This window comes from Aotus nancymaae, unplaced genomic scaffold (genome assembly GCF_030222135.1).
Source record: "Aotus nancymaae isolate 86718 unplaced genomic scaffold, 86718_ANA_hifiasm-v0.15.2.pri h1tg000014l, whole genome shotgun sequence".
Classification (NCBI taxonomy): Eukaryota; Metazoa; Chordata; class Mammalia; order Primates; family Aotidae; genus Aotus; species Aotus nancymaae.
Genome location: NW_026988425.1, coordinates 44,046,993 through 44,061,841, shown reverse-complemented (window position 1 = coordinate 44,061,841; position 14,849 = coordinate 44,046,993). Strand labels below are relative to the sequence as shown.

At 35.1% G+C, this 14,849-nt stretch overlaps 1 protein-coding gene across 1 annotated transcript in view; it reads left to right on the top strand.

The window, feature by feature from the left end:
- HCN1 (hyperpolarization activated cyclic nucleotide gated potassium channel 1) overlaps window positions 1-14,849 on the top strand; it is a 388,448-nt gene that overhangs the window by 365,871 nt on the left and 7,728 nt on the right. Inside the window, exon 7 of the mRNA XM_012449553.2 lies at window positions 10,519-10,683. Within this exon, the coding sequence (XP_012304976.1) occupies window positions 10,519-10,683 (165 nt within the window). The remainder of the gene's footprint in view (window positions 1-10,518; window positions 10,684-14,849) is intronic.

Sequence of the window (14,849 nt, the reverse complement as noted above, 5' to 3'; positions counted from 1 at the left end):
GTAAGCACCCATCCTGGTTGAACCAGAGATTTTTAAAGTCACATGAGAAAAGTTTACCAATTTGTACAACACCCCCCCACACACACAGACACACAAATACTGCTTTAATTTTTAAATAAGAAACAACTGGATTAATGTGAGAAAAAGTTTCATAAAATTGAGATATTTTTGTGCAAAAGTTTTGCTTTATTTTTTTCCCAAAACAACATTTATCTTATGTTCACTCACAGGACAGACATAGTTTAGCATTTATGTTCAAAATTGTGGATGCCTTAAGCCCTTTCCAGCTCTGTTGAAGTTTCATTTTACAGTGATCCTTTAAAGAGACCACTTCTGTTTTCAGTGCTACAGGTTTAGATGAAGCAATTCCCCAAAATTATTATCAAAACTTCTTTACAATTCTTTATTTTAACTGCTAAAAACTTCCCTTCCAGTTCATTTGGCAAACATTATTGATAAATATGCCTGCATCATAAAGCAAAAGATTTGAGAGAACAAATTTACCTGTTAGAGAAAGAGAGGCTAAATGTCTTTCCAATAAATGGCAAGATATGTAAACAGCTAGAGTCTCCACTCTATTCCATGTAATTAATTTCTTAAAATAACATTTTACACACAAATTTTTTTCCTGAAGAGCCCTGAAATAATAGTGTAGATCAAGACTAACTTTCTTATCCACAGGGAAATATTTTCTATGCCTAACCAAGTACCCATGATCCTGTCAAGCTTCTCTTCTTACAATTTCATAAAAATTGCCTTCCAAACTCTTCTTTGAACCCAAGTTCATGATACTGTTTCATCCTCATGTCTCCTCTCCCCTCCTGTTCCTTTTCCCTTGTCCTCTTTATCCCCATAGTCTGTGTAATGTAGTTTCTACACTTCTTTTTAAGTCTAACCATGATCCTTCATGTCACTGATGATGTACAGAATTACTCTATGATGAATGATATATTATTTGAATTTATATAAAGTCACTAGTAGATCATTCAGCCTTGGAATTAATGTTCAAGCCTTTTTTATATTATGCTTAAATTTATAATTGTCAATTCTTTCAGTTAGGATCAATATCATATGCTTATTTTGTATTCCTCACAATTGCCTAAGGTGCAAGTTACAGGAAATCGGTTCTTAACTTGAATTCATGTTATCTTTAGTTTTCATTCCTTTTCTTTACTTATTTCAATTTCTTCTAAATGAGGAACCCTTTTGTAGTCATAAATCTGACAGCTATATGAACTCATTACAAAAAAAGCCTATCAGTGGTAATACCTATCTCTTGTTAGAATTGCAGATTCTTTCATCCCACTCCAGACTTACTAAATCCTAACCTGCTTTACAATAAGACAACCCAGGTGATTCCCGTACATGTTAAAGTATGACAAACATTGCACTAATGAATCCATTCTGAATACCTGAATTAATTTTTGCATTAAACAAGTAGAGGAAATGAGTATTTAAATGTCAATTGTATCATGTGTGTTTGTGGTGTGTGTGTGTATCTGTGTGTGAGAGAGAGACAGAGAATCAAGGGAAATATTTTGGAGACAACCTCTTAAGCTGTAGTAGACTTGCTTCATAAATATCTACTGAATATATTGTCTATAGAGAGTATTGTTTCTGCCATGTGTTTTTTTCATTTTGTAGAAGCATATTAAGCCACATAGGAAAACAGGACTGTCAAGATATTACTTCAAAAACACATTGGAGGCACCTATGAGCCAAAAATCATTTGATGAATTTTTAAAAGCTGGCTGCATTTTAAAGGCATTTATAATTCAAAGTGTTTGATTAACTTTTGAAGAGTTGAGTGCTGGTAGATTTAAAGATCGAAAGGAGCAATTTGGAATAGTCTGGTGAATTTTTTAAAGACAGATAGAAGCAGAAAAATTGTGGTTTTACCCTTTGTAGCTTTGATATTTTTATGTAATTTTTGTTGCAATCACAAAACAGAACACTTTAATCTATTTATGTCACATGGGCTAACATGGGGTTACCCAGTTTGTTTCCTGCCTATGTAACATATCTGTAATATCAGTAATACCCATTAGGTATTTTAACTTGCCAAAGGCAAATAGTACAAATACACATTCAGTGTAAATTTACAAACAGTATTATGTAAAGCTGATTTTATGCAAGCTGAAGGAGTTACAATGGAAATGAAAGACAAAGACAACTTAAAGAAGAGGAAAGGGAGAGGTTAAGAATGAAAAGTGTAAACCTTTATTTGAAAAATTCACATATACAACACAATGAAACAATCATGTTACAAATATGTTTATGATCAGTAGGAAGCAGATGAGAGCCTTGTATTATAACTTCGGTCAGTTGGAGCCAAAGCTTCACAAAAAGATTTGCCTATTTGTAATATTGTATTCAAATATGGGCAGTTTGTTTTATGAAGAATATTTTTAATCTGATGTAAGCCATTTTGCTTTTCAGTTATTGATTCACTCATTCCTTTTTCTTTTCTGACAAAGAGCCTCACTTCATCACCCACACTGGAGTCCAGTGCAACCTCCACTTCCTGGGTTCAATTGATTCTCCTGCCTCAGCCTCCCAAGTAGCTGGGATTTCAGGCGGATGCCAACATACCCACTAATTTTTGTATTTTTAGTAGAGTTGGGGTTTTACCCTGTTGGCCAGTCTGGTCTTAAACTCCTGACCTCAAGTCATCTGCCCACCTCAGCCTCCCGACATTCCATATTTCTTGAGCCAAATTATATATGATAATGTATAGTAAGTGCTGACATTACAAATGTGGTCATTGTACTTCCTTTAAAGACCTTATATTTTTGATATAAAGAATATAAACAAGTCCAATAATGTGTTGTAGGAAATAAGATGCAAGATGATCAAGATACAGAGGAAGTACAAAGATAAATTCTCCCTGGGACAATTACGAAAGCGTATTAGTGAATGTGAAGCCATCTTACTGAAGACACAGCCTAAGGAATTTGTATGATTAGTTTATAAACAAATTGTTTACAAGAGAGTGGAAGATGTGGAGGATGATATTTATATATCACAAATTTGGAGAGCTACTTGATCTGTGAATCTTTTATTTGCTTCTAGCAGATAGAGTCAAAATCATAAAGAAAAATTATGAGAAGTTAAAGAAAGAGGGAAAAAGGAAGGCAACTTAAGTTTTTAAGAGCACCCACAGTGTACTAGGCTTGTGATGGTCTCTTTATAGATGCTGTTTTAGTTACCCACATAACACCTTTGTCAATGAATAACTTTGCTAACACATAACTTGTCTGAGGAGTTGCTACTAGGTCAACATTCAGATTCCCAGGTGATCACGCTAATTTATATATTTTAAGAGAGATGATTTAACGAACTTGGAGCTAAGATTTGTTAGACAAAACAATAACTTTATCTCATCTAAATAAGAGGGCAGTTATTTATGGTTAGTAGTAGTAGAGGACACTAATAATTGTGCAATTAGGAATGTATCTATGTGAGTTGAAATGACCAGTTATATCCTTAGTAAAATGCAAAATTGGGTATTCTGGTTATTAGAATATTATAATATGTAATCTATCTCTACAGAAATACCTTTCTTTATAATATCTGTATTTATAAATTTGTTGTTTTCAATCTCTGTTTCAGAAGATTGTACAAAATGTGAAATGCATTAAAATACTATGCTAAAAATCATTCAAATACTAAAAAATTTGCATCTATTTAATGTTCTATCCTAGTCTAAACTTCTTTAGATTTCTTTTCAAATCTATTTTATACCCAGAGTACTTCTACCAGCCAAACATGGTACAAAAAATGATTTAAGCCAGATGTTATATCATCTCTTATGACATACAGATGCAATGTTTTACTAGTTCACTAGTATTAATACAGAAGGTCTACAAAGCCAAAAAGAAAAAAAAAAGTGATATTACTTCTTGCACATTTTTATAACACAGTGGATTAGAAACCTAAATAATTTATAGGAAATTAGTATTTTGATGCACAGCAGAGAATTACATTTATTTCATGGTATCAGGTACTAAAGAAGGAAGCAGCTTTTGCTTAAGTTACTACGAGAAGCTGAGTACAGTTTTCCCCATAAATTCTAGAAGCTCAGTTAAGCACATTACTTTAGAAACTTCTGTCATGAGTTCCTGATTAGCTGCGTGTCACTGCAATGTCAAGTTCAGTTATAGAGGTCAGAAAATATTTTTGAGTTGCAAAATCCTTGAAGCCATTTGCTCTACCTGATAAAAATGACTTTAGATAGGTGACAGTAATGTCACGTGGACTTAAATGTTTATAATCAGGGTTAACTAAATAGCATTGAGAAGTTGATATATCTCATACCCTATATTAAAGGTATATAGATAATGTACTAAGCCAAATCTAGTCTCCCGAGTCTTTCTGACATTGAATTAGAAACAGAGTTTTCTATGTTCCTATGACAGGATGCATTACCAATAGTTTTCATCTTAACTAGGTGAAATAACTACTTAGCCATTCATAAATACCCTATAAAGAAAACCAGGAAAATTCTACCAAATTAAAATTAATATGCTAAGCACTAATTACTGTTATAATTTCTTATAATATATAAATATGCATCTACATGAAGGGACCTATTACCCAAGTAAATTTGCATAAGATTCTTAAAACAGTGATTATACCACTGTGAAGTTCCTAGCTAAGCTCTCAGAGAGTATACAAACAAGAAAAAACAGAAAGACCGTAACAAATTCTAAAAAGTATGCCAAGACAAGCTTTAAAAAGCTTGCATGTGCAAACTGCACTGAACTTGTTCTTTGGGAGTCCAGTTTTATTTTATTTTGTATTTGACTTTATTTGCTTTATGAATCAACATGGGCACCTAAAAGCACGTTCATTTTCTGCCTGATGAGTAAGGGCATGGTCTACATTGAAAAAAAAATGACCAAATTTTCTAGACAATTTCCTTTATTATAAACATTGCACAAAAACCTCAGAGATATGCTGTGAAGGTCCATAAAGCATTTGACAAGTTCTATTACAAAGGGAAGATGCCTAGCAGGGGAACCAATATTATATCATCCAAAACTTAAGAAGATAACTCATTGTGGGTTTTGTGTTTATCCACTGTAATTGATGTATTCATAAGCATTTTTAAATCATTTTTCCTGGGCTGGAAACTCAATATAGCAGGCAGCATGAGGGATATTAAAATGTAAGTGTATGGTTTCTGTCTTTAAAATGTCTTTAACAACTAGTGTGATAAAGCCATTATTTAGGAAACAATTAGAAAATTCAGTAGAATAAAATAAAATAGTGATAAACTAACACAGACATAATTTCTAAGGTGCCTAAATGATAGTATGAGATACAGATGACCAAATTGTTTTTTTCTCTCTCTATCCTGTATTTAAACACCCCCCATCCCCACCATGTGTGTACATGGCAAATACACAAAAGCTCCATAACACCTAACAAAGTGCTATGTTTACTTAATAAGTGGATTTTCGAAATAACTTAATACCGTATCAAGAGAAAATTAATTCACAGAGAAGCACCTGCCCTATTCATATTGAACCTGGAAATGCATTAAATCTAAGCCTCTTTGATCAGAAAGTTTACTCTTTTTTCATTGCTAAAGTTATGTCATTTCTTAACTCTGTTATTCTTAAGAGAAACAGAGTATGGAGGCTTTAAAAGAAGAGATTATTTTAAGTGTTTTTCATACTTCCCAGTGACTATTTCTCCCCTCATGAATAAACCTTCGGTTGTTCTTTTTCTCACTGAGAAATTACTGAGGACATGCAGCAAGGTAATGACTGATGACTTTTGAGTTGGCAGTGAACAAAGACCTTTATATAACTTTTGAAGGGACTTTGTTGTGTAAGTCTATATTTAACCCTCAGCTTCTCCATAGGGAAATGTCACATTAAATACAAAGGGATTTTTTGTAGGTGATTAAATCATTTATTTCGGCAAGCATGTTGCTATTTGATTCAATGATTCAAGTCAGCTGACATTAAGTACCTATTGTGTCAGGTAGGCACTGGAGATATAAAGATTAATGAGACTTTAGAGGTAAAATGTTGAATAAAATCTAAGTTAGTTACAGAGTTAATGACATTAAAACTCTAGAGACATAATTGAGTTTTACATCTCACTGATAAATAAAGTCCACAGAATATAAATATGTGTCTAATCCTCACAGACAAGAGCAGGTTGACTTGAGACTAACACAGGACCCCAAATCCCCAGGCCAATACTACACTAAAGAAACAATCCCTAAAATAGCCCAAGCAACTGTGTGTGTGTGTGTGTGTGTGTGTGTGTGTGTGTGTGTACCCGAATCAGCAGGAAACCAATCATTACTGCTGCAGAAAATGCCCCAAATAGCACTGTTACATCATTAACTGGCATAAAGACCAAATTAGAATGTCAGTGTTGATCCAACAAATTATAAAAGGTAAAATAAGTACATTATCTTTTTAAACAAAATGTAATAAAGAGGTAAGATTTGCAGAGCAGTAGCATCTAAGTTTTACTGAGATAGCAATATAGAAAACTTTTGGGTTAAGAGCTCATAACACATGTACACATTTCTTCATGTAGGTCTTAAACAGTATTTAAAAGCATCCTCTTTGAAGAATTTATTTTCTTACCAATGATAATATTTAACTGATTCAAGCCATGATTGCTTAGTAATGGGTACCTATACTATGTAACATATGCTACATATGTTATATATTCATTATATGAGATCATCAGATGATAGAGGCCAGAAAATCATTTGTAAATAATGGTTTAGAAAAAAATATGAATAAACATATATCTATGCTGCAATAAATCTGTTTTTAACATATCTCTAAAATGACTGTGCATACTGAAAAGAGCCATAGTCTTATTTCTTTTTTTTTTTTTTTGAGACGGAGTTTCAGTCTTATTACCCAGGCTGGAGTGCAATGGCGCGATCTCGGCTTACTGCAACCTCCGCCTCCTGGGTTCAAGCAATTCTCCTGCCTCAGCCTCCAGAGTAGCTGGGACTATAGGCACACACCACCATGCTCGGCTAATTTTTTGTATTTTTAGTAGAAACAGGGTTTCACCATGTTGACCAGGATGGTCTCGATCTCTTGACCTCGTGATCCACCCGCCTCAGCCTCCCAAAGTGCTGGAATTAGAGGCATGAGCCACCGCACCCGGCACATAGTTTTATTTCTAATATTTAAACTTGTTTTTAAAATAAAAAGTAATATATAAACACATGCTCTTTGTAAAAATAAATCCAAGTGATTTCTAAGCATAAGAGAAAAGTAAATTTCTTATTTAAGATGATTCCAAGGATGTGTCTTTTTCTTTTCCCTTTACAGAGACCCAATTAACAATAGTAAAAGAATAAAATATAAACCCAAACCACAAAGTAACCTGATGCATGAATTTTTATTTGGGAGCAACAAAGAGATGAGACAGAGGGACATGTTTCTAGAAGACAGAAAATAGATATGATTGAAATGCCAGATAACATTGGTTCCTTAGCCAGCAACCAGTGCCCTTTCTTGTTAATAAAATCTTGTATGACTAGCATCATATACAACTTCAGGGATTAAACCAGTATTTACCTAATTCAATCACTAACAGTAGTTACCTTATTCCAATTTAACAAATACTCAGTTTTAAATCCTTCTTCCCAATAAGGCTGGCCACACGATGCAGTTCTGATAATAAAATGCTAGAGAAAGTAAGATAGGGACCTGTAGTACAACTTTTGCCTTCACAATAAAGGAAAAAAAAAAAGAAATGTAGGAAGAAGATCTTTCACTGTCTCCCTACTTGGGATGCTGTTGTGTGAGTATATGAATGTGTATAGTTGTTGCCATCAACTTATGATCATGAGAAGAGAGGCAAGGCAAACAAAGTATTGCTGGCACAGTGCCTTGGCATGATTGAGGTGCTGAACCAGCGCTGGCCTTGCCTACTCCCAAATTTTGTTTTGTAATATAATGACATTAATATATTGGATAAACCAGTGCTACTCTGGTATTCTGTAGCCTGCAGTTAAATGTATGCTGGTGGTTCCTGATGAACCTTGAAGGGAAAGCAGAGGGAACTTGGAATATATGTACAGAGAACAGGAGCCAAGGAGAGAGCAGGTATCCTGGAAGAATACTAAACAGGTTCTTAGTTAAGAGACAGCAGGACCACAGAAGACAGAACAAAAAGTGGGTGACTTATGCTGATGGTAGGTATGAGACATCCCTCCCTCCATGTTGCAGAATAGTCTGTAGCCAACTACGTATCTAGGGGTGGGGGGAAATGACAGTGGTTCTTGCATAAAGCAATTGAATGACAAAGAGAACTAGAACAGTTAAGAGAGATGTCAGGGGCCTGGAGTAAAGCCCTCCTCATTCTGGATTTAGAGAAATATGAGGACAAGCTCCTCGCCTATTTCTTTCAGGTATCTTCCCTAAAGAAGAACTCTAAATTAAACAAACTCTCTAACATACTAGAGTTTTTATCTTTAAATGTGAATGGACATCAGTAGATTACCAAAAGAAAACATTCAACACAGAAGAGAAAGACCTAGAGACAGAGATAAAACAATGATTCCAGAGTAAAGAGAAAGAGTTCAGAAAAGAGAAAATAAATTCAAATAAAAATATAATAAGTATAAAGATTAAAAAAACTAATTTTTCTTTCCACCTTGTATAGCTTTAATGCAACATATTTTACACATATAATTCATCAATTTAAAGTAAAGTGTACAATTTAAATATCTTTTAGTAAATTTACCAAGTGATGAAAACATCACTACAATTCAGGTTTTAGAACATTTTCATCACCCTAATAAGATTCCTGTGCCCACTTACTGTTAATTCCCTTTTCCATCTTTTGCCTCAGGCAACCACTAATGTGTTATCTGTCCCTGCAGATTTTTATTTTCTGGATATTTTACATGAATGGAATCACACAATATGTGGCTCCTCATGTCTTCCTTCACTTAACGTTCTAGACAATAACTTGTAATGTTCAGATTTGAAACTGACGCTTAGCTTGTTTGCCATAATGTGGCAATCATAAATTATAATAATATGGAATTAGACTTCAGTGACACAGGAATTTAATTTTGGAGTAGTATTCAAAATACATCTTTTCATTACATTGTTTATATTATAGGAGCAGGTAAATTCCCTGGTATGATAATTTTCTTTCAAATTGACCCAAATAGATTTATTTTCCTACACAAACACTAAATGCATACACACAACACACACATACACATTCAGGCTGGAAAACATGCAGACAAATGCAGGCACACAAACATGCAGACAAACACACACACTCTGCAATCTCGAAATGAACAACAGCATAATTGATGGTTTAGGTGACATTTCCTAAAATCCTCTCTGTCTTCCCAGGTTGGTTCACATGCCCTTTTCTAAGTATTCTCAGAGTTTGCATATATGTGACATTGTTCTTACCAGATTGTGTTCAAATGAACTTCGTATTAAGATAATGTTTTTTTTTTTTTTTCTGTCAGAAAGTCCTATAAAAGTGGTAATGTTTTTTATTCTTTTTTATCTCTAACATCAGTCAAGTACATAGTGTCTACAGCATGATTTACTCACAATGTTTGTCAACATAAATAGAACTTCTTTAAATTAGCTTAAATGTGAATTTAGACATTTAATATTATATTTACCACTTTTCCTTTTGTTAGGTCACTGTAAATTGTAAAAATACTTCTATCATTTCTTTTTTTCAAATTTGTTATTTTGAAGCTAAATGTTTAAATTATTTCCAAATTAAAAATAATCAAAGCCTACAGTAGTTCAAATAATTTTTGGAAAACAAAATGGAAAATTCTCACTTAATAGCTATATAGCTTCAGCTGGCCAGTAATGAAATCCTAATTTGCAAACGTTTGTTTACTCATATTTTGGAAATCTAAATTTCAGCAAGGAATTACCCTTAAAAGTCATTTAAATAGAAAGTCCCTCTGTACATGCGGAATATCATGTTCTTCATACTGATCTCATTGGGAATATATAAACTACATTAGGCATGCCTATAATATATCTAAATTTCTGGTCTAGTTTTATTTGATCATAGGGCTTTCTAAGCCAATGTTTGGACTCATTTTGGCTTCTGTCTGGTTTATACCATCTGCTTTTTGCCTTCTAGAATTCATAAGAACTTCTTTCTAATCATCACCCCTTCCTGTTTTCAACTCCTTTATGGACGTTTTATTCCTTTTTCTGCATCTCTTTTGTTCTTTTTTCATTTCTTATTTCAGGGAATTGGAGTGAGAAGGATATGGTATACTGTGTTTCAGTCTTCCATTTAAACCAAAAGTGTCAACAGTTTTTTTTTTTTTTTAAGAACATTATTTTAGGATTGAGTATTGGCAGTTGGATACTTTTAATTGTCAGAAGGAATTTGCTGATAAAATAGAAAATGCTGCTAATAACTGGTTTTTCACACCATGAGACTTGTTTTAAGTTGTGGAAAATCATTAAGGCTTTAAAAGAAAATGATCAAACAAGTCATTCTTTGTTGTTTTTATAGAGATTTGCCTGCTGACCAAAGGACGTCGTACCGCCAGCGTTCGAGCCGATACATATTGTCGTCTTTACTCACTTTCTGTGGACAATTTCAACGAGGTCCTGGAGGAATATCCAATGATGAGGAGAGCCTTTGAGACAGTTGCCATTGACCGACTAGATCGCATAGGTACTCTAGTTTTATATCTTCTTTATATACAATGTAGTTTTAATCTAGTGGCATAGTATAAGTTTGCAATTATAAGTTCCAAATGTGGTCGGGTGTGGTGGCTTATGCTTGTACCTCCAGCACTTCGGGAGGCCAAGGTGGGTGTAGCATTTGAGGTCAGGAGTTTGAGACCAGCCTGGCCAACATGGTAAAACCCCATCTCTACTAAAAATACAAAAATCATCTGGGCATGGTGGCACGTGCCTGTAAACCCAGCTACTCGGGAGGCTGAGGCAGGAGAATTGCTTGAGGCTGGGAGGTGGAGGTTGCGGTGAGCCAAGGTGGCACCACTGCACTCTCGTCTGGGCGAGAGAGTGAAACCTTGACTCAAAAAAAAAAAAAGTCCCAAATGCCAGTTTATAGCTTGCTTGTTAATTTGTGTAGAAATAGCAATTAGCTGTAGCCATATTTCTTGAGAGATCTGGGTCCCTATCTATCTCTTCAAAGTATTCTGGGTTTATTTATTAATGTCTATTTTTGCTAGCTAAACAAACTGATTTCCTGAGTGATGCCAAAACAATCTGAATCTTCAGGTAAAAATGATAAAAATTCTAGATAGCATTGAAATAGAGCTAAAAATGTGATGAGTCTATATTACAAACCACATTTTATCACATTTTTTGTATTTGAGAGTCAACTTTATATTTTATCTTTATGTTAGGTATTGAAAACTTACACACATAAATTAGTCTGAGCAGAGACATAGTAAAATGTTTGTAATATAGACTCAAGCAGAAAAAAAAAAGCCTTGTTAGAAATGCCCTACTTAGACGCTTTACCTTGCGAACATCAGCATATTTTAAAGTCTTTTCTGCTACCAAATAAAAATACATAGTTACAAAAATTAGGCCTTATTAGTTATGCTTGTTTGAAGATTTGCATAATTACCATAGTAAAGTTAGCTTGGATTGGCTTGCTGCTAACTTTCCTAGATATCCTGGAACATTATGTTATATGATAAGGTAGGATGCATTCATTCTTAACACCTAAACCAGCTTTGCCCACATTCCCCTTCTCTGCTTTTTACTGCCAGCTTGACTCTGCTCAATCTTCCTATCTCTGTTCAGACATCACCTCCCTCTACAAAGCTTCTTTGACCTCCCACTCCCTACTAAGCCCAGTTCCTTGGATATGTTCTGCCATAGCCTCTGAAGTTCCCCCAGCACAGCGGTGCTTTTATTATTGGCTCTAGAGATACCAAGCTTTGTCAAGGTAGAACTCATGTTTAATTCACCATTACATTTGCAGTACCTAGTGTAAGGTATATTGCCGAGTCAAAATGAGGAAACTGAGGCCAGTGTGAGAAAATGAGAATCCAATTTATTCAGCTCTCGGGCGAGGTTCTGTGGTCCAGGAAGGGGCCAGAGAAGTTGCACTGGGCTTCTCAGGGCGTGAGGTTTTATAGGGAATGGAGGTAGTTGATTGGTCTTTAGGGAAACAGAGCAGACAGTTTCATTGGTGAGGAGGGTTGATTGATCATTAGGGAAACAAAGAGCAGACAGTTTCATTGGTGAGGGGGTTTCATTGATCACTAGGGAAACAAAGAGCAGACAGTTTCATTGGTGAGGGGAAGTCAAGGTGCCGATGGGGTGAGCTGCCATTGGTTGCCAGGTGGGACTACTGGTGGGTTGACCAGCTGGGGAGGTCAATGTTAAGCTGCCATTGGACAAATCTTGGGTGGGCCTTTTAAATTTTGAAGGGGTCGAGTGAGGAATGCAGGAGTGGGTGTGTGGAGCCTGCATAGAGAGACCAGATAGGAGTGGGTGTGGGGAGCCAGCATAGAGAGGCCTGATAGGAGTGGGTGTGGGGGAGCCAGCATGGAGAGGCCGGCACAGGGAGAGATAAGTGTGTCCATTTAGCTCCTGGCGAGGCAGCCGGCCTTACACCTAGTATACAATGAATATTTGTTGAAGAGAGGTAGGAAGGGAGGAAGGAATAAATGAACTCCAAAAAATAGGGCTGGGATCATTTGTGATAGACAAGGAGGTACCTCAACTGCTTCATTCTTATTAAAGGTAAGGGCTTTAGATTGATAAATTGTTACATCAGCTTTTTTTCTGTACTTCACATTCTCATCTTCCTTTTTCTTTATATTAGTAGGACAACAGACTGCATAAAGATCTGAAAATAGATTAGAAGAAATAAAGGTAGTATTTGGACATTATCATTAGACATAACAAACATATAGCAATTCACATTGAAATCTTAGAGATTTAACAGGATCTACTCATTCATGGAGATAATACCCACGAAAGAAGGAAACACTCCTGAAAGCATCCTTACTTAATTTGAAAATAACTTTTCTCTTTGTAGTGTGTGTGTGTTTATGTTAGAAGCAGAGACTAATTTCCAAGCAATTACTTTTTTTCTAAACCAGCTAGACATCCTTAGAGAAAACAGTAAAATCAGGATATTTCACCAGAGAATTTCTGTTAATCTGATACAGCTTCACTTTCATCTAACTTATTGCAGTTAATTTTTATAACAACGTTTATATGAAATAGTTTATATGAAATAGAATCAATACAGACAATGAAATTCTAATAAGCCAACACTAAGAAATTGAATTTCTGATCTTTATAAAATTGTAAGCATATATTAAAAGTTACATTATTTGTTCCAAGATTAAAGATACTTAGATTAAGATATTTTGACTGGTCAGAAAGAAACATTTGACATAATCAGAAAGAAACATTATGCTGTTCAGTTTTGTGGCCACTGCATATAGATGTATGCTGCAGTTAGTTAAGCAAATATGCTAAATACACATTTATATTTATTACTAATGTAGGAAGTTTTGTTCTTTGGGAAATTAGGACAGTCTGCAAGTAGAGAGAGGTAACTGTTTATTTTGGCAGTCATTTAAAATGATTGTATTCCCAGCTGTCAAGGAAATTACAATATATTTTTTTTTTTCAAAAATATACTCTGTTACTTTTAATGCATTACTTTATTTAGTAATATCAAAAATTGATTCATTTTTTGGTACTATATTCACTTGGGTATTAGTGTATCAGTGATGTCATAGAAAAGTCACTACTCTCCCCTTCTTTCACCAATCTACTATTGATTCTAATTGTTATTATGCCAGACTGTCTAGTATTGCAAATCACTCAGATGATGGCAGGAAGAGCTAAACTTTATTAAGGTCTTAGAGGGAACTGAAAGCCTACAATGCACTATGCTCTTGGTCCTCACAACAACCATTCTAAAGAGGAAAGATCATAAAGCAGGTCTCAATCTTGGTTGCACTTAAGAATTCCCTAGGGAAATTTGCTTTTAAACTACTGAAATCCGGACCCCAGTCTGATGATTTAGATTTAATTGGTAGGGAACAAATGGACGTTAGTATTTTTTAAAGCTCCAGAGATAAGAAAAATATGCAGCTAGGAATGAGAATGACTGGTGTAGAACACTGGTGGAAAGCAAAGGCCCCGATATAGTCCCCTCAGATTTGCATTTGGGAATCACCTGGGCATCTTAGTAAAATCCAACATCTGATTCAGCAAGTGGAGTCAGGCCCAGGAGGCTGAGTTTCTAGCAAGCACCCAGATGAGACAGATGCAGTTGGTTCATTTTCCATTGCAAGGATGTACAATCACCTTTTTGTGTGTATGGTCTTTCTCAGCCCTGTTACCTGCCAACCATGTTTTCTTTGTTTTCTTGGGCATTCTTCTTACTCTTCTCATGTCCTGATCTCCTTTCACATAAAATGAGGTTATGAACACACCTATCTTACAGGGTTGAGGGTTACATAAAATCATCTACCTAAGGTCTTTTGTAGAGTGCCTATCACATAGTGCTCAAATGTTCTCTCTTTAATCTTCGCGGTCATTTCTTGAAAAAGTAACTTTAAAATCAAATGTTGATTCATTCCAAGCCTCTCCCAATCCAAAAGCCCTTTCTTCCTCCATTCTTAAAGGTGGTCCTCATGTTAAATATCTCCGTTTCTTCTGTAAAATGGCTCTTTGCCATATTACAGGGCTTTCAACTTGAGTAGAAAGTAAGAGTTCCCAGAAAAATACAGGAAGGGGGAAGGGCAGGAGCCACGTTGGTATCTGGTGTGTACAGGTGAGTGGCTTTTTAAGCCTCTCCTGTGAAGCACGGCTGTACTTCCGCTTGCAGGA